We start from the raw sequence: 26780 nt of genomic DNA, 5'->3' as shown, positions 1-26780 counted from the left end.
AGAACGAGTATTTAACATAAAGCTAATTATTAGCTGCCGCTAAAAAGTGTCAAAATTTTAGCTGACGCCACTTAGATGCACAGTTGAAACTGCGATTTATCTTAGATTGAAAAAATTTTTAAATTCGATTACAACAAAATTCACACACATAAATTGGCAATTTATGTTGGTTAAACTTGAAAATAAAAAGATAAACACATGTCAGCTGTCGTCTGACAAAGCCTAGTATTTCTGTTTCTTTCGTTTTCCACAAAACCCTGGACGGGGAAATAGATAAAGATACAGAATCTTGCCAATAAACCCTTCGAATTCCATTTTCTTCCCGTCCTTGCCACTCTGTTTTTTTTTTTTTTTTTTTTTTTTTTTTTTTTTTTTTTTTTTTTTGCTGGACATAGATACTAGGCTCTGTAAGTCTAATATGACCGTATTAGGGTTTGACTTTGGAAAACTGGTTCAATCTGTTTTCAACCTCTTTAGATACTAAGTCTCATCTCAGATAGCACAGCAGAAGAAAAAAAACAGATTTCGGACGGCGCCACTGGATTTGTCGTGTCGAGATTAGGGAAGATCCATCCTTCACTAAAAATCAAATTGCTGCACATTGTACAGATACTAGGTTTTGACAAAGGAAATCCGACTTGGTATTACTGCTAGAAGATGGCTGGGTACAACATTTGAAAAATAAAAAGTCAAATCCTAATACTAGGAAACTTGCACATTGTTCCCATTCTGTTAAAATTTCTGGACAACTTTCGATGTAACTTTCGATATGTTATATAAGTATTTTCGATCTTTATAAGTATATACTTATGACGTTCAGATATACTGTTATTGGCATCACAGATCCAAAATTATTGGGTTGAGAAATACGCAAACCTCGATTGTCACGTTCAGATTTATGAAGCTTTTTCGCTTTTCTCGATAATTTAATGATTAACAGTTTATTAACTCAATTTAAGAAAAAGTCTATTACTACCTGATGGTCATATCGTACGGCAGATCCCATATTTTCGGAATCCCGTCTACCAAGTTTTTATTCGTCGATTTTTGAGTTTGTACATAAACATGAATTATTGCCACATACCTTGTTATCAATAGTTGTTAAAAAAAAATTGCTCACCGGAAAACTCTTGAAGTAAACCACCAGATTTCACTCTCTTATTGCATGTGACCATTTTCAATCGATCAGAATTGAAAGCATAATTTGACTCGTGAAACGGACAGCTGACCATGCACATCGAACCCTTTATGTTTGGATGTTATTATAAGTCGATTAGGGGTTGAATGATAGGTTTCAATCACTTTTGTTAGTTTCCTTTCATCAATTTGTTGTCAGAGTTGACCATGCTTGTATAATATTTTAATTAACTGTAATTGGACTGGGTTTAGTCTATTCAATTTTGCATTATATTGAGTTTCCTTTAAGTCAAGTCGTATTTCAAATCAGTTGAAAAGACTCCTGTTCTGGAACAAGGATGTAATCTATGCTTCACTTCTTTTTCTGATGCTGATTAATGCTTTGTACTATAAACCACAGTCTTTGGAAAAAGTGATAGAAACAGAAATGATTGAGGATAGAAATAGGAACGAGGGGTTTGAAAAAGATCTTAAACACAATTTCAAGAGACCCTGAATACATATTCACAGGTAAACAAAGCTCTGTCCTTTGGGTGGGGAGACATTTGGGCTATTCTTGGGGAGAGTATGAAACTGAAACAGGAAATTTTCAGACCACAAAACTTATGCTTTTTCAAGGATGATTCTTTGCACCAATCCTGTTTTCCCTCTTATTTGAACATATCCTTATTTGTATTGTCACAGTCGATATTACAGATTGTTAATATTGGATATTCTCTAGGCCTTCAAGGTTTTCTGATTTTCCATTCATTCGGTGGAGGGACTGGATCTGGCTTTACGTCCCTGCTAATGGAACGACTCTCAGTGGACTACGGAAAGAAATCAAAGTTAGAGTTTGCAATTTACCCAGCACCTCAGGTATGCCACATGTTTTATTTATCTTCATTTTCCTTCTGAATCTGGTAGTGACATTAATTCATAGAAATTTAGAAGAAAGGATATATTTTTCGAAATATTGGGTGGGGGATTCGTCTTTTTTGCCTAAAACAAGGCAGTTTCAATTGGAATATTTCCAGAAAATGTATATCGAAACAGGTGGGAAAAAAGAGGCACATGAGCCCCCTCCCCCACCCCAAAAAACAACCTCTTAATCCGGGCCTAAAACTCCTTCCATTTTAGACAAGATGATATTTCCTTTTAATTCATTATAGTGCAATATTTTAAGTCATTTCTAATTAACAAACACCAATAGTTACTAATGTGTTACCATGAAGTAAATTCTAATTACAAAACGAAGACAAAACAATGTGCTACGCAACGAATCATTGTTTAACCTAGCAACCCTATTAAATAATCATAATTAATCAAATTGACGTCCCCTTTGAATTATAGAGCTTCATTTGACCTAGCAAAGAAGTTTCTTTGACCTAGGTAAATGAAACTTCATTAGAGTTTTCAGAGGTCGATATTTGAGTTAACTCATTAAATATCATTTTACATTAGTCAACTATGTTTTTGAAATACCAAGTAAAGATCGTGTTGAGAGCAATTGTTTACTCTAGGCTACTATTTACTTACCTACTAAAATTAATATTAGCTCATAATATCTAGACATTCGATATTCCAAAAACGAAAACATTTTTAGCAGGCTAGTGGCCTAGGGGTCTAGAAGCCTAAGGTAAACAACTGCTTTCGGACCTACTTTCCTTAGTATATAAAATAAAATAGCTGAGCTAGGCAAGGCCGTAGCCTACCCAGAGGGGATGGGGGTTAGGGATGCTTTAACCCCCCCCCCCGAAATGTTTGTCTGACTCGTAAAGACATAGCAAAAATTTATATAAACAAATTTTGTATGCGTTTTGAGGTTTTTTTGTGTAACCCCCCCCCCCCGAATTTTTTTTTAGTAAAACCCCTTCCGAAAAAAAATCATGGGTACGGCCTTGGAGCCAGGTAAGAGAAAATTTTAGAAATCACCTGAAATATCGGCTTCTAAAACTCTTACTTCTAGATGCTCTATATTCTACTTATATATCTCTATTTCTCTCGTTTAAAGACACTCTATGAGCTTAATACTACCTCCCCTTACCGATATTTAACTCCCCCTAGATTTTGAAACCTATTTTTTTGGTAATTCCACCGATTTGGTAATTCCTTGGTTAAACGAATAACAATACTTCCTATAGCATCTGCAATTTTACATTCTTCAAGCTTGTTCAAATGGACTAAAGACTCTAGCCCCTGGAGAGGATAGAGAGAGAAAAGACGTACTCTATCTTTCTAAGTCACAAAGAAATTGGAAAAAAATTCAACTGACCAAACAATAATCTAGAATTTTCTTAGTTTGTCGTTTCTGATTCTGTCCCTTCGAAATCCATAATTTTTTAAATATTTCCCCTAATTTCTTGATGCAAATTATCTTTATTTCTTCCTGCTAACTGACACGCTGTCCTCTCCCAAAACAAATAACAAAACTTTATATCTGGGTCTACGCCCCTCCAGGGGGCTCTGACGTCCCTCTTCTCCCAAAACAGATAACACGATCTTATGCCTGTATCTGTTTTATATTCTCCATCTTCTTGATCTCACATTCTTCTCCTTCAAAATATACAGGCGGTTCCTTTGTTTTCTTGCGTGACTGGGTTCTTTTGTTTAAAATATATTCTCATTAACTTCATTATACTGCTCGAATTTTTTACTTCTTTCGTCATAATACAACATTTTCCGCATTTAACTGCATATTTTCCTGTTTAAAATTGAAAAGAAATTCCTCTCCTATCCTACAATGTCAAATACGTGCCCGATCAGTTCCGTCTCAGTATTTTGATTGCTTCCGTTGTTGTCTTTTTTTTATTGAGCCGAATATTTTCATTTTATGAACACCTGTTAGAGAGAAATAAAAATTGAAAATTAATATTTCTGGAATATCGGGCAAGCAATATTATGATGAACGAATCGAGTAATTAGACCCAAGGAAAACCAAACCAAAATCAAAGCTATAGCTTAATGAGCATTGCAAGGTAGAAAACCAAGTAAAAAAATGCCTGATTACTTTTAGCGACGTCCAAACTATTTTGGGATGTCCTAAACAAAATTAGTGCCAAACATTGGCATGACCAAGATTATGCTTAGGGGAGGGAGCCAATATCTACTGTGTTTCTCAGGGAGGAGAAAGCAGATCACCTTTATGCCACATTTGAAAGTAATTACGCCAAAAACTTAAAACCTCTGCATTCTCTTATGCAAAACTCTTTTTTAACTAAAAGCTCAAGGAGCAACACTAAAACTTAAGACGAGCGGAAATTATTCCGCATATGATTACTCCAACCCTCTCCTCAATACCTCGCTCTTCGCGCTAAACTTTTTTAGTACTTCTAAAAAAGCTTCTTATCCTAATTAAACAGCCCTTGTGTTTGAGGAGTTGTTCTTAATCAAAATGGGAAATCAGTCAAACTTTAGCGTAAATAGCGAGGTATTGAGGAGGGGGTATAGAGCGAAGTAATTGAGGAGGGGGTTCCCGCGGAAAACCGACCGCTGGAAAATCCCCCCAAGGGGAATTTCTCCAGAAAAAATCCTCCCACAGAAAAACCCTCTGAACATTTCTAACCCCACTTAAAATTTCACCCGGATAATTCCCCCTGGAACGTCTCCATAAGCAAAATTAAGTCGGCAAGCAGAAAGTAAGACAAATAAAAAGAATTTCGTATATAAATTCTGTAAAATTCATCCATTTTAACATTTCCCCTGGAAATTTCATCCCCACAAAACATCCCTCCTCACGGAAAGTTCACCCTGTGGAAACCAGCTCCAAGCGAAAAGTCACCCCCTCCCCCCCGAAAAAACTGTGTATACTTCCCAATAACAAATACTTCACGTAAAAATGGGAAAATTTCATAACTTACATTCCTTTCCTCAGAAGCTGTGGAGGGGGAGGGATAATGTTATTCCGAAAGGCATATATATTAGACCTTTAAACTATGCTGAACAAAACGGCTATCTCAGAATTTCGATCGGACGACTTTGAGGGGAAAGGAGTTTGGGAGGGGGGCTAGCTACCCTCCAATCTTTTTAGTCACTAAAGAGGCCCACTAGAGCGTTTAATTTTCGTTCGAATGAGCCTCTTCTCGTTATTTTAGGACCATCGGTTCGATTCGGTCACTCCTGGGGAAAAAAACACAAACAAATAAACACACATCCCTGATCTTTCTTCTGGCGAAAAATACAAAATTCCACATTTTTGCAGATGGGAGCTTGAAACCTCTTAAGATAGGGTTACCTTTAATGCTAATTTTGATGGTGGGATTGTTATTAGGATTCCTTGATTTTTAGGGTGTGTTAGCCCCTCACTAGAAAATTGGGCAGATTTTCTCAGGCTCGTAACTTCTGATAGGTAACACCTAACTTACTGAATATTATATCTTTGGAATCAGCACAATAAGCTGATTCCTTTGATGGATCTATTAGTATCAAAATCTCGCATTTTAGAGTTTCGGTTACTACTGGACCGAGTCGTTCCTTACTTACAGTTCGTAACCAGGAACTGTTTGATTACTTGTTAAACATGCAGGTATTGTCCAAGTACATAGTTTGCCTTATTTTTGGGAAAATTTTGGACGTGATCTCTGCTGGAGCTGGTTTATATTTAGTTTATCCTTTGTATGGAGGAAAAGAAATTCACACTAGAAAACCTATGGAGGGGGGGGCTGAAGGCCGTCAAAAAGGATCGTTGTTCATATTGTTGTTCAAATTCACCACGATATACGTTAAAAACTAAATGAAAAAAAAAGGAAATCTGAGCCAGCAAAAGGGTCAAAATATTTAAAAAATTGTATTGAAAAGTAAATTTTCTACGGAATTGAAAATCTTGCATCTTAAAAAAGACAGTTCACGACTATTCTGCTTACGACCTATGTTATTTTCTTTAGAATGATTTTATATTTTGTTGAACCAACGATTTTATTCTAGTTTAAAATTGTATTTTATTCACTCGAGCCCAAAATAATTTTCGGTTTTGGCTTGAAAAAAAAGAACAATTAAACGGGACATGACGTCGCCTCATATTCCCGTCTGTACTAAGCATCAAACAAGAAGTAAGGATTTAAGAACCGATGGTCAAGGAATTCCAAATAGTTTCTAAAGTCGTGCCACAGCCCATTTTCTTTTTCATCTTCTGCCAAAAGAAAGCTATAATATATGAGCATATACATATTGCTATATTGGCATTATGATGATAGCACAATTCTCATCTTCAAATCATATGCTTATGTTGCAGAATTTGGACAGCAACTTGTACAGCATTGGATGAATTCTTTTCGCCTAAGCATTCTGCATTTTTTTTTTTTTTTTTTTTTTTATTCTGTTTCTATGATAAATTGTGTTTTTTAGTAAAAAAAACCAAAACTAGTTCCTTATAAAGGAGTGATTTTTTTTTACTATTTAAGTTACAGTTAAAAAACCTATTTTTAATCAGCCTTCTCTACTTTCTATTATTATTGGTTGGATAGCATCAGATCTAAAAATGACTAATACCTGAGGGTTGTGTGAGTCATCAGACCTTCTTAGTCCACTCTTATACAGCAGGCATTTGTTTCGGCTGAAATAAAAGCTTTAGTAAAGTTCCTATCCTTGAATATTACCCTAGATAAATGCATTAAAGTGTTTACTGCAATGGTTGAAAAGAGGTTGCTGTTGTGGTTATGAAGTAATTCAGATTGATAGCTGGCTCGATGTGAAATCAAAATTTAAGCAGTGTTATAGGCTATCCCCTTTTGTATAGATTATTTTAATGAGCTTTTTCCTAAGTAAAATGCCAAAGGCTATGGAAAACCATAGTATCAAACGGGAAACTAAAAGTAAAAGATTCTCTTAGGCTTTTGATTATGCCTATGGTTAGAGGGTCCTAGATAAAGCTGTTAAGAAAATAAATACATTTTCTGAGGTTTTGAGGGTTTAAGGTGCAAAAACTAGTCTGAAAACTAATGTCAAGAAGAGTAAGTCGCTTAGATTAGGAATCTATCAAAGTGAAGAAATGATTTTGGGTAACAAGAAAGTCGATCAAAAGATTGGCTTCATTAACTATTGTAGTATTTTTCAGTAAAGATTGTGGAAGCAGTGAAGATGTAAGAAGGTGAATAGCTGAGACACAGAGTTTTTTCTCACACTTGAAAAAAGTTTGGGAGAACAGAAACATAAGTCAATATACTAAGATTAGAATATGAACTTAACTTACTTAAGTAACTTAACTCTCCTACGGCCGGATTGGCCGATTCGGGGCCAATCTCTAATGACGTCATGACAATAGTTTTGATATGCCTCCCTGGTTTTTGCATTCCTCAGCAGTACTGGGGGTGGTCCAAAAAGTTTTCCCGCCAGCACTTTGGGGATGTCCAATGAGCAAAAGGCGTTAATTCGTCCTTTAAAGGCTATTTTGGGATGTTTGGCTGGGACATATTTATCGAATCCAGTGAGCTTCCGGAGCGATTTGTTTTTCAATGCCGTAATTCGGTGCTAGTCATCGGCGTTCAGAGTACATGTCTCTGCTCCACACGTTGCAACTAGCATCACAAAAGCACCGAAAAGTCATATCTTCAGTTTTAAGGCGAGGTACTTATTTTTCCACATAGAGCGCAGCAGTGACTTGAAGCATGCGGAGGCAAGAGCTCGGCGTCGTTTAATGTCTTTTGAGGAGTCATTTGTGGATGTCTGCACAGTTCCACAGCAATGACATTGATCAAGTATGGCTGTGAAGCGTGGGTACTCCAAAAAGCTGAGGGAGATTTGGTACATGTTTCCCCCAGGAATTCTCTGAGGATTCTTTTAAGTTCTCGTTTGAGCAACAGTATATCAAACAACTAGCTATACAAAATATGTGGCTCGATTCCACTTGCTATGGCTATAATAAAAAAAAGCTTAAATCCACATTTTATAGATGAAGAATGACAGATTGCCGCAGATTTTACTTTTTGGCCACCCATCTGAGGTCAAATAAAAAGCAAGTTGTCTTTGAATGGGGTGGAAAGAAGTCATACGAAAGGATTTAAAGGAAACTGATGGAAGAGAAGACTGAAGCTCAGAACAAATGGTGGAGATGGAGCGTATACCGCTGTGATGGCCTAAAATGGCTTTATGATGCAGTGAGTTGTTTGTAGTAGTAGAAATACTACCCCCCTTTTTCGGAAGGGGAGCGGCCTGAACCAAAACTGATTTAAAGTCATACTTTCTGATTTTTCAAGAAAACGGGATTTATAGGACACATATTGCTTATGGAGATGCATCCCCTCTCCTTCCCTCCGTCCAAGTAAACATGTGAGTGTAATTCTCCATTTGCAGGCTCAAAATTTTTACGTAATAAAAATGTTTACGTAAAAATAAAAAAAAAATTAACGTACAAATCCATGTTGAACACTCCATCACATGAAGAAAGGTTAGGGGGAAACCACACCTTTTGGGGATGTTTACCCTCTTTTTAAATACGACACATTGTTTCGTATGTTCATAATTAGGATTCATCAAGTTTAGTGTACCCATCAAAAATTATGAGCCTGAGACAACTTGCCTGATTTTTAAAAAAGGGACCCCCCCAAAAAAAAAAAAAACAACAGATTCCAAAAATAGAGGTTTCATCAAGTTTAGCGTTACCCCTCAAAAATTACAAGCCTGAGAAAATTTGCCTGATTTTCAAAAAAGAGGAAAATACTAACCAAAATTCAAGGAATTTTAATGAAAATTACACCATCAGATTCAGCGTACCAGAAATCTTACTGTAGAAGTTTCAAGCTTCTGTTTACAAAAATGTGGAATTTTCCATTTATTTGTTTTTTTACCAGAAGAAAGATCGCAGATGCGTATTAACTTTTTTTTTCCAGAGGTTATCGTATTGAATTAATAGTCCTAGAAGATCGGAAAAGGATGCATTCGAATTGAAATTAAAATTCTAGTGCTCTTTTTAAGTGACCAAAAAGATTGGAGGGCAACTAGTCCCTTCCCACGCCCACTTTCCCTCGAAAGTTGTCTGATAAAAGTTTTGAGATATTCATTTTGTTCAACATAGTTGAAAGATATAATAACTATGTCTTTAGGGGTAACATGACCCCCACAGCCAGTGGGGAGAGGCCTGTAAGTTATGAAATTTACCCATTGTTTACGGATAGTATTCGTTATTGGGAAGCATACAGAAATTTTTTTGGGGGGGGGGATTTTGTTTTTGCGGATAAATCCATAGGGAGAATTTCCCGTGGGGAGGGAAATTTCTGTATGTGAATTTACCAGGGGATATTTTAGACGGGGTGGTTTGACAGAATTCCTATACGAAACTCTGTTTATTTGTCTAATTTTTTCTCTGCCAACTAAATTTCGCTTTTGAAGATGTTCAAGGGGAATTACCAGGGTTCCTTTTTCATCGTGTTTGGATTTCTGGGAAAATACTTCCACGGAACAGGGGATTTCTGGAGTGACCGAGAAACGATTAGAAATTAAATAAAAAACACAACATTTTTGGGAACTAAAGATTTTTTAATTTTCTTTTAAAAACTTTAGAGTTCGATCTTAACCCCCAGGGATTACTTTTCCCGTATACCCTTTAGTTGTCTACTTTTCAGAAGTGATAATTACTAGGACAGGGGAACACTGGCCCCCTTGGAAACAAACAAACACTAGAAAAGACTCAAAATAGGAAATTGAGAAAATATTTTCAATAAATTTTGTTCCGGACAATAGCTCCTGGTAGCAAATACCTCCCCTGGGAAATTTTCTAGTGGCACTCATGGCTAGGAAATATCTTTATTTGTTAATCAAAACCAACCTTGTTGGCTAGGAAACTAAAAGATAAGTCATCCTTCATAAGGTTACGCTCATAAACTTCGTGTGAGGGATAAAGGGAGGGGGCTCCCGCCTAATGATTTATGGCTTTGTTTTACTTGATTAGCGAATTAAGCACGTAAAAAAAAGGTTAAAACAACTTAAAAATTGCGCAACAGCGAACGTATAATTTTCGGGCGTTTCTTTGTAAATAAAAGCAAAATGCGAAGTTGAGATCACTTGGGGTACTTTTTGAAACATGAGCCAATCCTCACACCTAAGGAGACTTCAACCCCTAAGTTGCCTTTCTGTGAGTAAACTTTTCTTCCTTCATATAAAGTTGATAATTTTTGTGGTATTTGAAAAGCACTGTTTTTGTCTCGATTCGAATAATTAAAATGCTACAGGTTTTTAGACAGTTATTATTCTTCTTTTTTAATGCGTGAAGATAATGTTTCTTAATTTCCTTTACTATAAAGTAAAATTCAAAGCATTTTAGGGTGGACTATACACCATATAAGAAAGGAAGTAAATAATTACTAGGTCTATACATCCGTCATTTACTTAGATTAGGAAGCCACGAAAAGAAGATAGCGTGAAAGGTAAATTATGGAAGTACCTAAGAAATACAAATTGGTGTTAATAAGAATTACTTGCTTGATTCCCATATTATTTACGCTGCAAGGTAATAAAAGTATGAACTTCTCACATTGAGTAGCGCTACTTTCTGCCACACAATTTTAATTCCTTTTTACCTGGTAAACTTCAAATTGTTTTTGAAAAGCTCTAAGAAAGATGCAATATGTCAGTGACTTTACGAGTAAATTTGATAGTGAGTTGGCGTTTTGAGTCAGAAAACACCCCCTATTTTACTTGCGGAACTCACTATAGCTGCTTCATACCAAAACCAGGTTCAAGTCAATGTAGTGTATAAAGATACATTTCTGCACTGCTGCAGCTAATAAAGTTGGGCTTTATTCAACGTTTAAACTTTCAGAATCACACAAACACACACATATATATATATATATATATATATATATATATATATATATATATATATATATATATATATATATATATATATATATATATATATATATATATATATATATATATATATATATATATATATATATATACTTATATACCGGGAGCTCGACGGGTTCGCGGCCAGGCTCCAACACGGTAACGTGACAGGCTTCTATATATACATTCTCATGGTCGCTTGTCTTCTAACCACAGACAAAGTGAGCCTCTTCTTGATGTCATGGCGTCACCATAGGTTTGGTACAACCACCCTGGGAAAATTAAAATTTTTTCTTAAATTTGTGACCTTTTTAGATCGTTTTAGTGGCCAGAAATGTCAATGTGCCAGTCAAGGCTGTATTTAGGATTTTTTCGGGGGTGTTTTACAAGAAAAAACTTTAAATAACACATCACAAATTTGTTTATTTTCATTTTTGTTACATTTTTACGAGTCAAACAAACATTTCAGGGGTGGGGGAGGCCAAACTACCTAACCCTCCCCCCTGAATACGGCCTTGATGCCAGTTTTCAGAAGAAAAAACAACTATGTAACCGATTTCAAGGCCGGGCCCCGTCACTCGGCATGTGGCAGGCTTGTATATATTACTTGTTGTTGTATGTAGCAACCTCCAAATGAATTACCTTTGTTTGCTACTCTTTCCTCGGGAAAATGGAGGGCTCTCCAGGGAATACATATAACTTTGAAAGGTCCCAATGACTTGTAATCAACAGCTGCGTGGTTTATGGTATTTTTGTAGGTTTTTATTGGATTTTTCATCACATTTTGTTTGCGTTGAAGATTGTGATGGTGTTGTTTTTCTGACGTAATATTTCTTTCTTCTTCACTTTTGACTCGTTCTTATTTTCACTGTCGCTTGTCTTCTAACAGCACAACTCTTAATTCTTCACTTCATTTTTGACATGTTCTAATATTCGCTTTCTCGCTATCGCTTGTAATTATCGCTGCCGCTTATCTTCAAACCACATATTTCGTTGTTCTCGCTCTGGCATATCTTTGAGCCGCAAATTTCTTTGTTCTTCACGTTTAATTTTAATTCGTTCTATTTCTCGTTGTCGCATGTCCTGTAACCCCTTATTTCTTTGTTCTTCACTTTTGTTTTTGACTCGTTTTAATTCTTACTGCCGCCTATCATGAACCGGATGTTTCTTTGTTCTTCAATCTTGTTTTTACTCGTTGTAATTGTTGCTAACGAAAGTATTCAAACTGTATATTTCTTTGATCTTCATTTTCGTTTATCATTATTTTATACATTTTTTCAGTACCCTTTACCTTAACTGCTAGGATTGGTCTTGTCACATTTGATGGTCTAGGCTGTTCTTTAGTCCTCCAGGCATTATGAAACTGCTTAAAATGCTTTTTGTAAATTGACAAATTACACTTGGTATTTTATACTTAGTTATATGTTCCTATTGTAGTGTTGCATGCGTGTTAGATATAAAAACGATAAGTTTAATACTGGAAGGGGGGTGGGTCTGAAATTATGTTATTTATTCTCTTGAAACATACTCATAAACATGACGTCAACTATATGATTTTTCTTGTCTATCATATGTTTCCTGTGTAATTTTGCCTAAAAACGATACAACTACTACTGAGGCAAATATGACGTATGTATGCTCATGAAAGGTTTTTGAGAATATGACGTCACTCATGGGATTTTTTTTTCTCCAAAATTAAGACTCTTACGAATTTTCTCAAACTCGTAACTTCTAGCGATCGAAAACTTTGACATTTTAAAAGGCAACATCCAGGTATGTCATCTTTACGTGATTTTTTAAATTAATCTTTCATGTAACTATTCTACACCGTACATCCACGGCTTGAACCAGGTGGAAGGGCACATTCAGGAATAAAAATATTTAAATATGCCCTCCTCCAATCGTGTAGTGCACAAAGTATTTTGTTTTTTTTACTAGAACATCCTCTCACATTATAATGGGGAGGAGGGAGACGATATTTATACAGAATTATTTTAGTCGTTGTAAAGTCATTTTATCCAATTCTAGGTGTCTACTGCAGTTGTGGAGCCATACAACTCAATCTTGACAACTCACACAACACTCGAACACTCTGACTGTGCATTTATGGTTGACAATGAAGCTATTTATGATATTTGCAGGCGAAATTTAGATATCGAAAGACCAACATACACTAATCTCAACAGATTGATTGGACAAATAGTATCTTCAATTACTGCTTCACTAAGATTTGACGGAGCTCTAAACGTAGATTTGACAGAGTTCCAAACTAACCTGGTGCCCTACCCACGTATTCACTTTCCTTTGGTAAGTTGCTTTTGTTTGTTATTATAAGCCAGCAGCCGGAACGGTGCGAAGAGGGTATGAGGCTTAATAATCATGCAGGCACCGTGGACATCGAATTTTGACTGAAATCCCTCATTTTTACCTAAATTTGTATTCTAGTTGATGAAATTTTAGGAATACATATCTCCTTTCTATGAAAAAATAGGCTTTGGTTTTGTTCTTATTCTACATCACATACTAATAACTAAAGATTTTCGAACGTAACCTAATCTAACCTAAGTACCTCCCCCCTAACCCCCAAAAAACAACAGTTTAAATATTATAAACGCAATGAGAAATGACGCTTTGCAATCAATTTATGCCTTGCAAATACCTGTTTGACGGGTATTCATTAGTAGTTTCTTGTACAATATATAGCAGTGTGTACCATAAAGTGCACAAGAACCAATTTTTCTTATATGGAGTAAAGAATAAGAGTGAGCATCATATAATGTTAAGTTATACATTTTTGGCTTCATGAGATATTTTTTAACTAGCCACCATAAGCTTAGTGGTAGAGATGGACTAAGGAGATTGTAGCCCCCCCCCCTCCAAGGGTCCACTTTAGCATCGGTACATTTTTCACTTGAAGAAGTTCATACAAGTAGTCAATTAGTTCGAAGTATTTTCCAACTATGCCAGAGCTGTAGGTTTTGAACGGTGCTGTTTTAATGCTGAAAACGTCTTTCCAGTTAGAATCAAATCAATTTTGAAAATCTTTCTGTCAAGGTGATAGCATTATTTTTTTTAAGACACCCATTTTTTTATTTTTTTTTTTTATTTTTTTTTTTTTTTTACATATGTACTAGATCATGATACACGAGGCAGCAAGTTTTTTTTTTAAATAAGATGTTTCTTTGCCGAGCCCTATTTCAAAAATTCAGTAAATTTAACGGGAAAAAACGACTAAGGGAGATCTAATCAGCATAACAGGTACATCTCCTTTGCATAGCGGTTAACATTCTTTATCCTAGTTAAAGATTTCACCGTAGTCCAATCACTACTCTCATTTTGAATCCATATAAATATGCAATACTTCAAGGGTATTGACAGTCATTTAATGTTTTTTTTTTACATAGGGCCTAGTCCTTCGTCTGAGGTGTTGCTTCCCTGGCGGGGGGTGATTTACAATTAACCACGATTTTCTAACCCATCCTTAGAAAATATAAGTATCACCATTGATTATTATATTTCAGGATTATTTTTAATTATCTTGCTAATAGTTCGTACTGCTTAAATTTTATTTGTTCCTATTTTCTTTTTATGTCCAGCTTTATGTCAAAAACATGCATGTAAGTCGTCGATCAAGTTAACGGTTTGGTTAATACTTTCTTACTTCTGTTAGGTTCTTTAGCTCTTGACGCTGAAGTCATCACTTTTTTCCCTAAAACAAAAAGAAAAATCATGATGAGCTAAGTTTGCCAGAACGTGGAAGTTTGGAAAACATTAGTCGCGGACCTTTGCTTAGTTTTGCTAGGTGTCTGGTTTATTATCACGTCATCAGCATGTCTACCTGAAGGGGACATCGAAACTCAACCAAACTTTTTGTAAAGTAAGAATTAGTGGCCTCATTGTTCCTTTTGGTACCTGAATGCAATCCCCCCCCCCCTTTAAAACAGAGGTTATCATAAATTCTTGTCATTAGGCTATCTACCAGAATGGGTTCTCAGATCTCAGCTATGTCTTGGAAAGTAAGATTGGGCTGATTGTCCCAGTTTTGCCCTTTGGTAGCCCGTATCATATTAATCTTTGTGGGGAAGGGCAGTCCCTAAATTCTTGCCATTATGACATAAAATCAGAAAGAATTGACAGATACAAATAAAACTTTATGTGAAGAAGGAGGTAGTGTCTTGGTTGTGCGTTTTTGGGTTTTAGAAACGATCCTACCTCTGTCAAAAATAAGGCAAGAAAGGGGGCTAGATGCTTGTAATCAAGACATCTACCAGAAAGCTTTGTTGGATTCCAACAGAAATCTAATAAAAGGAAAAGCTGATTTACATTGTATGTCTTTTTGGCGTCTAAAAATGACCCAGCCTCATTAGGGGAGGGGACATAAATCCCCTCTTACTATAGGGCTTAATTCCAGATAATTTGACGAGAGGTAAAATCTAATATTCTAGTGCTGCATCTTTGAGAGGGAGGTTTTTTAGAGTTCAGGACATATTCAAGCTCTATGTGAGAGAAGTACTGATATCCTTGGACATTTTTGCAAAATTTTGTGCAAGGTATGCCTACAATGACCTTAAATATGATCAGTATCTTTTAATTAAGGCATTTAACAAAATTTCACAAATTCATGGATAGCATGGGTTGGATATTTTTTCATGTTATTGCCCAGGACTAATAAAAACATACGACATGAATCCAGAGTCAGGCTTGCCAATAGTTTAGGCCTAGTAGACCATTTGCCTAAATTACAATCGGAAATGAAGCCTACCTAATGTTTCTATTAGTTCCAGACTTTTTATCTTGTCGTTAAGTTCCGACCTGTGTATATCGTTCACTAAATAACAATAAACGATCCCTCAGTTACTGTCTGGTAAGAAGCTGACGTGGCTTGAAACTATAAATGCTAAGGCAAAACAAATCAGTCAAGAATCAAAACATGTTAAGAGCAATAGGAAGTTTCTAGCAATTTCAGCCCTGAGTATCTAGCATATACGGTAGCTAATGGTGAAAACGTTTTCATATGACTTGATACTCATAAAATATGAAATACCAAGAAACTTTCTAGATGTCACGACGCAATCAACACAGCAGTACCAATTGTCGAGTAACATGTAACTCAATGAAAAAGGTTAAGAAAATAATGTGTTTAGGTTTTGGAACTGGGGGGTACGTTTAAGCAACTCATAAGGTGTTGAACGTGGCACGTATTCGACTTGGCATCCTATAGAAACCGTCACTCTCTTCTTAAGCTAATTCAAGACTCTCTCCGTTAATTAATATCCTATGGTAGGAAAACTTATAGCATTTGTTTCAGGAAAATCGAATTTTCTCATTGACAAATATCATTAATAATCTTTACCTAAATAGATTGAAAAAAGTTTCAATTAGCCTATTTTGAATTTCCCACTTAAACTAATTTTGGTATCTACTGTTTTGTCTAAATTCTGAAGCCACTTAATTTCTGAATTCCCATGAAACTTGCGTTGTTTGTGGTTGCATTTGAATTTATTTGACTATTAGATTTGTCTAATATAATCCCTGAATTTTGTATTTTTGTGGTTGGCAGGTAAATTTAGAAAAAAAATCGTCAACTACTGCCATTATACCTTTACCAGAGTTTAAAAAGAAAGAAAGAAAAACGGCATTGACTGAATTGACATGCAATTTTACAGTGCTCTAATTTTTTAAAATCCTGTCTAACGAGACAAGAATTGGACATAAATTTATATGTTAGGAAATATGTTAGGAAAAAGCGATTTCATTGCGATATCAGGAAATTAAGGGCAGGATGTTTTAATGCATTGAATCAATTTTAATAATGTAGATCAATATGAAAGATTGTTTTTCTTCCAAACCAAGGTCAGTCGTTTTAGAAGCATTTCCCTTGTGTTTATTTGCGAAAGAAGGCATAACCAACCCTAAGAATGTGGCCAGAGAGAGACTTGCAAAAATTATTGCAAGGCATTCAGGAAAAGGTTTCAGAATTACTTGTCTCCCAAAAGATCGTCCATGAATATAACGAATTTTCACACCTTTGAATCAAGGGAGGGGGCGCTTGAGAATACCCGCCCCCCTCATAGGTGCCACGAGAGGAGGTTCAGTGCTTGATATTTTGGGGGAATTCCACTGAACATATTGAAAACCTCCATAAAAAATTACATTAGGGTGATAATTATACACAATCGGCCAGAGTTGCTTGACATATTATTTCATTTATTCATGTCTATCGTTTCATTTTCATCCAGGGCTGTAAACAAGTTTTCAAAAATACTTAGATTGGGAGAAAATTTAGTCCGACTATGTTTAGAGATATTACCTTTACGACATTAAAAAACTCTCTTTTTTCAGGCAACTTATGCCCCAGTAATTTCATCTGAAAAAGCTTATCACGAACAGCTCACTGTCGCTGAAATTACAAACGCCTGCTTTGAGCCTGCAAATCAAATGGTTAAATGTGATCCAAGACATGGTAAATATATGGCATGCTGCCTACTTTACAGAGGGGATGTAGTTCCTAAGGACGTAAACGCCGCAATTGCAGCTATCAAAACAAAGAGATCTATTCAGTTTGTAGACTGGTGCCCAACTGGATTCAAGGCAAGTAGATTGTTAACCACTGACATTCGCAACATATCACCCATCTACAAGTTTTTAACTTTACGTTGCTTCTGAGTCAGAACGAAAAACATTTTCTAACATTGGTTAAGAGAAGTTTTGGCTGGGAATTTCGATTTTTTGACAAAATTGCCCAGATTACTGCCTAAAATTCAGGGGAAATGAACCTTACAAATGCACTTTGGATTTCAAAAGGAATGGAACTCCTTATAGTTTTGGAAATCTAAAAAAGTAAAGGTAAAATTCAAGTTTAGCTACTTTTTTCTGTCCATACTCTGGGAAGGTATTGCCATGCTTCTATGTTAAAGCTTATTTGGTTTCTAAGTCTTAGAAATTTGCCTACTTGACAGGTTAACATATTGACCTATTGAAAATTTGACAAAACAACATTTTACCTTAACAGTTTATTTTCAGTTAACAGTTTATTTTCTTTGGTTTTAGTTCTGAAAATGCAATTCCTGTTATTTGAATAGAATTTTTAACCATACCTTTGGGTTTATTTCTAAAATTAGGAAATGTAGTTGCAGATCTTTGAAACCTCATAAATTGGGATTGAGAAAAGTTGTGAAGCTGAAAACAGTTTTCTTGCACTTCATTTAAGCAGAAGATTTATTTTTCTAGGTTTTACTTTCATAATACTAAGATATTTTAAAGGTCATCAAAGGTCACTGCCCTCTAGAGGGAGAAGGAATGGAGGTAGTTACTTCAATACCTTCCTAACTTAAACCCTTTCCAAGATGACAAAAAGTAGCTAAACTAGAATTTTACCAATGTAAAAACACAAAATATCAAATACTAATTTTGTGCGTTACTTTTGTTTATTGGTGCGCATTGGTGCTCTTATTTATATTTGAAGTTTATTTCTCAGATGTGCAAGTTCCAACCACATAGTAATTCTCCATGATCCCAGCTTTGTTTCATTTGAAATTTTCTCATCAGACTTCCATGAAAAGTGCACAAATGGCAAATATCTCTAATGATTTTAAAGAGATTCAAGGATACCTATTCGTACCAAAATTTTGGAGCATGGAGATTTACTATGTAGACGTCAATTTGCAATTTGGCCCTAACCTAAATAAATTGTTATAACTTAACCTAAATCGTTTTAACCTAAATGCAATTTTCAGTTGTATCAAATACTTACGGTTTAAAATTGCTTGAGTTATTACACTTAGTATCTGCGTTATAAGGCCATGATCTCGACAAAATACATTGCAGATAAGTTGGACAGGAGAAGTTATTAAAAATAAAATTCCAAATTTTAGAGAAGTAATACATATGAAACTTATTTTGCCCATCTTTTTTGGTAATACCTTGCGCGCCCTTAGGTCAAGAAACCTTAGCCCAATGTCTTCTGAAATAACTTATTTATCTGATGAACTCCTTTTGTACGAAGCAGTTGTTTTCCGCTCATTGAAAAGAAACTGTTCTTCAAATAAAAAAGTACCTCATTGGCCAGCAGCATTGTGAACTTGTCGCTACAAACTTAGAGCCAAGTACTATATCTATGAATATAAATGGTAGACTCAAGATCAATATGCAAAGGGCGTAAATACTTAGAGGAATGTTTTACTCTGAAACCGTTTACTTGTTGAAACCGAAAATTTAAAAATGAAAATAAAATTGAGTCATGAAAAGCTTATGATAATTAAACTGAAATCAAAATTTGAAAAATGTAATATTTAATCTTGTTTTTATCTTTAGATTCAGCTCAATGATGCTGTTTTCGGTTAGTAGTTCTTAATTTCTGTTAAATCCATATTCAAGTGCCAGACTCTATTTAGTGTTCCCAATGTTCTTTGGTCGAAACTTGGCGCAAAATGCTGATATCCGAAATTGTCAGCACGGACATAAATTTGCAAACAAGACTTTTTTGAGTTACTTCAAATTTATAAATCTTAATTTCTATATCTTTAATTTATTAGTATTACAAGATCATAACGGAAACACAATTTTTTGTCTCTTTTTATTTAAAAAAGGGCCAAAACCTCTACGAAATAAAATATTTATGTTTTCAGGTGGGTATCAATTATCAGCCACCTACGGTGGTACCAGGAGGAGATCTGGCAAAGGTCCAGCGAGCCGTGTGTATGCTATCAAATACCACAGCAATTGCAGAGGCTTGGGCACGACTCGACCACAAGTTTGACCTAATGTACGCGAAACGAGCCTTCGTTCATTGGTAAGAACTATTTAGTTGTTCTGTACCTAATAATAAAATAGCATAGTTGGAATTAACCAACGCCAAGGTAAACCTTTCTTCGTCTTTCAACCAGAAATGATCTTTTACCCTCTCCATGAAAATATTTTGGGCGGAAGAAATTAAACACAATAATGTAAAAAATATTCAGCTTGTTTAGGACTCGTAAGCATCCTTCAAAACTGGTTGTACTTCTCAAGAACAGTAAAATATTCCTGTATTTTTCCTGCTGGAAACTTTTGTTTCCGACAGTAAGTAAGATGGCCTGTGTAATTAAGTAAATACGTAATTAAGCAAGGAGTTCAACAAAATATTTTGTTAGCCTTTACTTTTAAGTAAGTAACAATGGGTTTATTTAAAAAAAAAATATATATACATCATCGATTCCCTGAAGCAATGCTTGTGCGGGAGAAAACCCACCTAATAAATCAAAAAAAAAAAAACAAATATAACAATACCAAGAAAAAAAAAAAATAAAATAAAAATTAGAGCTCAACTTACCGGACCCGAAAACCAACGAACCTCCAAACAACACCCAACAAAATTATAATAATTATAATCATATTCAGCTGCAACTAAACCCTCCTCAAAAACAAAACTTAAGTGGCGTGGAATAATCCATTCAAAATATACACATCAAAACAATGGTTCTTTAGCGACTTACGAAAGTCCTGCAAACCCCCAACATTCCTCAAATCCTCTGGCAAACTCTCCCAAACTAACGGAACAACATGGCGAATTGAAAACCTAGACCTAGACGTGACCATAGCTGGTCTTCGCACCAACTGAGAAGATCGTGTCAAATGATCGTGAGTAGTAGACGCAAGACTAAACATTCCTGAAAAACATGATGGTAACTCCGAAGCTAAATATTTAAACATAAACAGAGCATTATAGAATACACATATTCCTGCTAACGGTAGAATTTTATACTCGCGGTAAAGATGCCTCACCGATACAGATATGTTAATGTGATAACCATAAAGAACTCTAATTGCCATATTCTGTGTTACACAGAGCGGATGGAGGTGAGTTACGAATGTTTTCGACCAAACCATACAACAGTAAATGAGATATGGGTGAACCATAGAAAAATACAACATTCTCAGAATTTCACACGGAAAAAGATACCTTTATGAAGCTACTAGCTCAACAGCCTCACCAAGGTGCACTGGGCAAAAACGACGTAGAACAGAATATAGTTGACAAATGTGAACTTTCCAAAACCAGCACTGGCTGAGCCTTTGTTAAGGATATCTTTTTCCATCAGGAGATCGATGGTTCAGTTTCAAAACGAAGAAAAACTATGTTAGCACCGCCTAATAAGCAAGTTAAAACGACTGGATTGCCTTCCATCTTAGAAGCCTCGGCAAGATGGTGAAAACTTTATTGAAGCTGTAATGAGCAAGAAAATTGACCTAAAGCTATCTAGGGCTAAGGGGACATATCATATTTAAGTATAAGGAGTTGGACAAAGGTACATGCTTAAAAAACACTTGACCACGGACCACATTCAGAGTTTTTTTAAGGATGGTAATTATCCTTTAATTATTCAATACATGGTAGAAAAGTCTGATAAAACAATATTTCTGCAGAGCAAGAGAACTATTCCTGGACATATAACATGCCTTACCATACAATAACTTGTGTGAAATTTCGTCCTCGCGATGACATGGATTTGTTAATACTGGTTGGTGTATAGATAACTCTGAGTTATATTTTGTCACATGCATGTCAATATTGTATATCTCATGTTTTATTCAAAAACAATTTGAATTTTCTTTATAGCTTGTTGATTTTTATTTAGTGAGTACAAATGGCTTGTATGTAAAGATTACTATAATAATTTTTCTTTTTGTTCTTTTCTTTTGTTGCTCAAAAACTTTATGATCTATTTTATTTCATATGCGAAAAAAATAGCATAAAATATGGAAATTCACTCAACCGACACCATTTCGATGAGATAGGACCTCCCAAACTCAATACCGACCGTCATATACAATCCGGAACTTGTATGATATAGCCCCTACCACTCAACTTGTTCATTCAATGACGAATTATAGAACAGTTTTTCTTCGTTAGTTTCTTTCAGCTTAGCGTGAGACAAGACAAAGAGAATTGACAGAATAGATGTAAAATATATAATTTGGGCTATATATTTGCACATTAGCGGGGCGGGGGGGTTAGTTGTACAGTATTTGGACAGTGTGAAGTTAGAAAACAATTCTTACTTCATAATATGCAGAATAATTGTACAAAACACAATAGGCCTGCAGGCCCGCTAGACTTTACCCCCGCCCCCATCCCTAATGTGCAAATATATAACCCATATTTGTTTCTAAAGTATTAAATTTTATCATACTTAGGTATATTTCCTTAGGATTGAGATTCAGAGAAACATATTAGAAGAATATTAGGTAGGGGCTATATCATACAAGTACCTACAATCTGCATAAATTGTTAAATTCAGAAATAGCTAATTCTTAAAAATCCATAAATTGCGCAAAGTCAAATGGAAAATTTGGGTTAGCGACCGCAATTTTACAGCTTTAAAGAATTTACGAAACCTACAGCGAATATTAAACTCATGCTTAGCCTTGCGTAAGAAACGATCCACATAGCAACTAAATATATTAATTACTCATGTGGTTTTTTTTATTGAAATAATTTTTTTGTGGTTTCACCTGCAGTTTTTGGCGTCTATTCTCAATTGCAATGTTGCATACACATGTCCACCCAATGATGTCTTTATATATTTTTTATTTTCATTCCTTCTAAGGAATGCCGCAGCTTTAATTTAGTGACGGGAAGATAATAGACGTATTAAGAGTCAAAGGCTTCAAGTTCAACAATTGTTTCAGTCAAGAGCGTTTCCAGGATTTTTGATGGGGGGGGGGGGGTTACAAAAAAACTTTATAAAACACATCAACAATTTGTTTATAAGTATTTTTGTTAAGTTTTTACGAGTCGGACAGAATTTTTTGGGGGTAGGGGGTGGGGGGAGGGTTCAAACCAGGTAACCCCTCCTCCCTGGATACGGCATTGGTTTCATCAGTATCAGTAGAAAATTTCAATCGTATAAATTTGACATAAATGTCAGACGAAAAGCATTTGACAAGTTCTATTTTCTTCTTCACACGCCGGTCGTTAGAATGGAATTATTGCTTTGCAAGCTTTATGAATATATAAATGCCTCTCTCGTCAGGATCCATGTAAGTCGGGTAGTGTATTGAATCAAAACTATTTAAGTTCTAAAACCTCAAGGCTCATGCTAAAGGCTTTTAGGTTCATGCCTATTGGTAATATTTTCTTAGAAAATTCTATGTTCAGAAAATGAAACTTAATATCTTAGGAAAAAAGATTCACTCTCGAAGTTTTATTTTTCGTCTGATTGTCAAAAGAGTAGAAGAGCAGAAATTCGAAAAATTTTAATGCAAATAAAAGAAATCCATCTATCATATCTGATATATGAAATCATTAATTGGGAATGAAAATGGACGTACCTTTGTTTACTTCAATCCGCCACAATCGAAAAAAACTTACATAGATTTTGCAGACCTGGCAGCCTACATTCAAAGCTGAATAGTAGACATTATATTAGTTCATTTGAAATACCGCAACGCTATCTGCTAATAAACACTGTATAATTGATGAAGCAACGAGATTTATAAAAAATTTATAATTTATAAAAATTCAAACGAATGTGCATTGTCAGTTTAATACACATATACTGATATTTAGTAATTAAAATGTTAATATTATTTGATTTATTAAAGTTATAAAAGTAAGAACATTAATATTTTTTTCAGTAAATTGCAAATTATGTTCTGGCCTTGGGAAGGCATAGGGTTCAGACAAGAAATTTCGACACTCGGAACATAGTTTCGTCAATATAATATTATCTGCCATTTTAACTAAATTTTATCAAGAAAACGCCAATGTAGCTACATTTTAGAGGAGATCAGATGTATCTTGATGCATTGGTGCTGACCCCAACTTTTTTTTGCAGAAAAATAAAAAAAATATAAATGTTTTTACTTTTATAACTTTAATAAATCAAATAATATTAACATTTTGATTACTAAATATCAGTATATGTATATTAAACTGACAATTCACATTCATTTGTATTTTTTCAGTAAAGTGCAAATTTTGTTCTGGCCTTGGGAAGGCAAAAGGGATTTGCGTCCAACTTATGTTAATTTCTGCTCCCTTTGAGTTTGACTCCGTTATTTATTGTAATTTCTGTTCGTTTTGGGTTTCATTTATTTATCGATGCTGATTTGTGGTAGTTTCACGCTTGGTAGATTATTTGATTTAATTTTTGGTCTTTTTTTGTTTAATGGCGTTCTTTACTTTCCTTTGAAAAATTTATTTTGTGGAAAGAGTTTTTTTAATTAATGACTATAAACAAAGACATTAGGGCTTATAAGGACGTTAACAAAGAACCTGATACTGCATCAGCCTCTGTTAAAAAACAAAAACAAAGTTTCGGCGTTATGTTTTTCATAATGACAAAACACAAGCCGAGACAAAAGGTAAAGGTCTTATCGAAGAAAAAGCAGTAAAAATATGACGTTGTAAATTTTATAAGAGACTCCAGTGATAAAAAATAGCCATAAATATAGACATCGAAGTTTATAAGGGCGTTAACGAAGAACCTAATACTGCATCAAATGCTCTTGAACTTTATATTAAAACTTTTAATGAAGGAATAACAATAGCTAAGGACATTAGTAATTCTATAGACATTGGCAGAGGCTGTAATTGTGTAGGCTAGTCTGAAGTAGAAGCTGATACAACCACATCCTGCACCAAAAGACGTAGAGATCGGTCCAACAGTAACAGAAACTCTAAGAAAACAAAGTTGTAATTTTACAAAGGTACTACTTCTAATTTAAGGTCCATTTTCTTAAACAAAGTACAAACAGAATGGCATGCTTTAACTAAGTGTGGCCTCCAGAGGGAACCTCTTCTATAAGATCCTATCTCAGGATTCCTAACAAACAAGAATTTTTTTAATTTTTTTTAACAAACTATAATGGTCCAGAGAGTCATGAACCCTAATAAGAGGAGCTTAAATCGTTTCATGCGGTAAAAAAGATAATTGACCAGATCAGCATCGTTCCATTTCGAATTTTAGTGCCCTAAATCTTGCTATAAAATAGAAAGTAATTCGCCCAAATGGAGTTCAGTATTACCAGCGGATCAATTCTCACCAACTAGTTTCATTTCATCATCAACATCACTAAATAAAAATACACATAATAAAACCTTATGCTTCACTGCATATAATAAATATTAATCAATTTTTCTTTAAAGAAGTCTAGCCAGCAAGGGCTGCGAGGAAAAAAGGGGTGATATGAATGTGGCGACAATGTATTAGAATATGGTCTGCTATTTCTATTCAAAAAATTATTAAGACTTACCATTTATTTCCAGGTACGTCGGAGAGGGGATGGAGGAAGGTGAGTTTGCAGAAGCAAGAGAAGATTTGGCTGCACTAGAAAAGGATTATGAAGAAGTTGGAATGGATTCCATTGATGGAGACGGAGAAGGAGACGAATATTAAGCAGCCCTGTGATACTACCGTGCCTGAAACTAAGTGATACAATTATTTACCTAAACATCTGTTGGGAATAGTATGACAATAGTATAAACATAAAATTTTTAATATTGGATTAAACCAAGTCTGAAAAAGTTGTGGTCAAAGTATGAAATCTTAAAACTAAATAACTATAGCTTAAGCAATATTAAAAGCTTTGACTTGTTTTGAGGCCTTTTACCACAATTGTGGTTTTAGATTCAACCCCATAGTGGATAGAATTCCTTTGAATTTAACATATTAATGAATAAAAAAAGAGGCTTGTTACATTTTTGATACTGAACTTTCCATTCCATTAAGTAATAGATATTAAAAAAAAAATCGATAAGAAACAAAGAAGATACAACATATAACATTCACAGTCAATCTAGGCAATTTTTAAATTAAAAAAAATATATATCATTTTAGCTTCAGGCATAAATTCTACAACCTAGTTGAAAAACAATAAACAACTGGTTTTGAGTTGCCCCAGCAATAGCTTATATCTTAAAATATTTGATTAGTCTTATTCAAGAGATGTGAGAGGCTTTCCCACCACCAAGTTGTTTCAAGACTAAAATTAACGTTCGTTTGGCCAAAGTATACATAAAACAGTAGCTATTTATAAAATATCCACGTTCTTCAGGAATAATTCTCAAAAGATTTATTTTAAGATGGCAACTCAGACTTGTATGTTTTTGTTATTTTTGTGCAGGTATTTAAATCTTCCTTGATGCATTTCCGTAGCATAGCTGTATCGAGATTGCACCCTAGTCAAGTAAAAAGCACTGGTTAAAATAAAGTTTTGGTTATATAATCTGTTTCTCAATGTTTTGATCGACAGGATAGAGCAAAGGAATCTAAATACTGTAACAGGAATAACTAGGGGAAGGAGGCATAAAACCCACCTAATTGTCCATAAAATTTGTTTTGCGACTCTATTTTCACTTAGACACTATTGTGTGAGCATATTTGGTATTCATGATCTAAATTCAAGAATTTGTAAGATCAATCCTCAATTACTTTGTTTTACTTATGCTGATGACCACCTTCCCCAGAAGTTGGTTAGTCCTTGGTACACTTGGTAAATTAGTTCTATTAAGACTTTAGTCTCAGTCCACTCATTCTTCTGTCACTTTTACTATTCTTTTATTTGGTGGTGTATTCACAACTAAGCCTTTTTCTTTTCTGACAACGGATACGGCGGGTCTGTTGTCTGGAAAATAGTTCAGTCCCTGATTTTGCCGCAAGTCCTTAGCAGAGTCAGTCAAAAGGTTTACTTATATCCTTTGTTAAATAAAAAAACAAGTTTTTCAACTGAAAGTAAGAAGCGAGATTAAAACTTAAAACGAACAAAAACTATTCTGTATACGAAAGCGGCTGCCCCCTCCTCAATACCTCACTCTTTACGCTACAGTTTGACTCTTTGTCACAATTCTGCTTTATATTTATACTAACAACCAGTTTGCAAAGCAGCTGTCTCTGCAT

General features: G+C 34.9%; 2 protein-coding genes across 4 annotated transcripts in view; one reads left to right on the top strand and one right to left on the bottom strand.

The window, feature by feature from the left end:
• Nucleotides 1-25263, bottom strand: part of LOC148943588 (integrin alpha-PS4-like) — a 338717-nt gene extending 313454 nt beyond the window's left edge. For both annotated transcript variants that reach the window (XM_089101816.1, XM_089101817.1), the window contains exon 1: nucleotides 25138-25263. The gene's annotated coding sequence lies outside the window, so the exon portion shown is untranslated. The remainder of the gene's footprint in view (nucleotides 1-25137) is intronic.
• The window catches only part of LOC148943587 (tubulin alpha-1D chain-like), a 40100-nt gene extending 13991 nt beyond the window's left edge, over nucleotides 1-26109 (top strand). For both annotated transcript variants that reach the window (XM_089101820.1, XM_089101819.1), the window contains exons 4-8: nucleotides 1859-1995; nucleotides 12928-13206; nucleotides 17242-17490; nucleotides 19527-19690; nucleotides 25151-26109. In XM_089101820.1, the coding sequence (XP_088957946.1) occupies nucleotides 1859-1995; nucleotides 12928-13206; nucleotides 17242-17490; nucleotides 19527-19690; nucleotides 25151-25280 (959 nt within the window). In that variant the 3' untranslated portion in view covers nucleotides 25281-26109. The remainder of the gene's footprint in view (nucleotides 1-1858; nucleotides 1996-12927; nucleotides 13207-17241; nucleotides 17491-19526; nucleotides 19691-25150) is intronic.
• Nucleotides 26110-26780: the final 671 nt, after the last annotated feature.

This window comes from Artemia sp. Qi Xiang Cuo, chromosome 15, assembly GCF_049724085.1.
Source record: "Artemia sp. Qi Xiang Cuo chromosome 15, ASM4972408v1, whole genome shotgun sequence".
In the NCBI taxonomy this organism is placed as follows: Eukaryota; Metazoa; Arthropoda; class Branchiopoda; order Anostraca; family Artemiidae; genus Artemia; species Artemia sp. Qi Xiang Cuo.
This window is presented reverse-complemented; position numbering and strand designations above follow the sequence as displayed.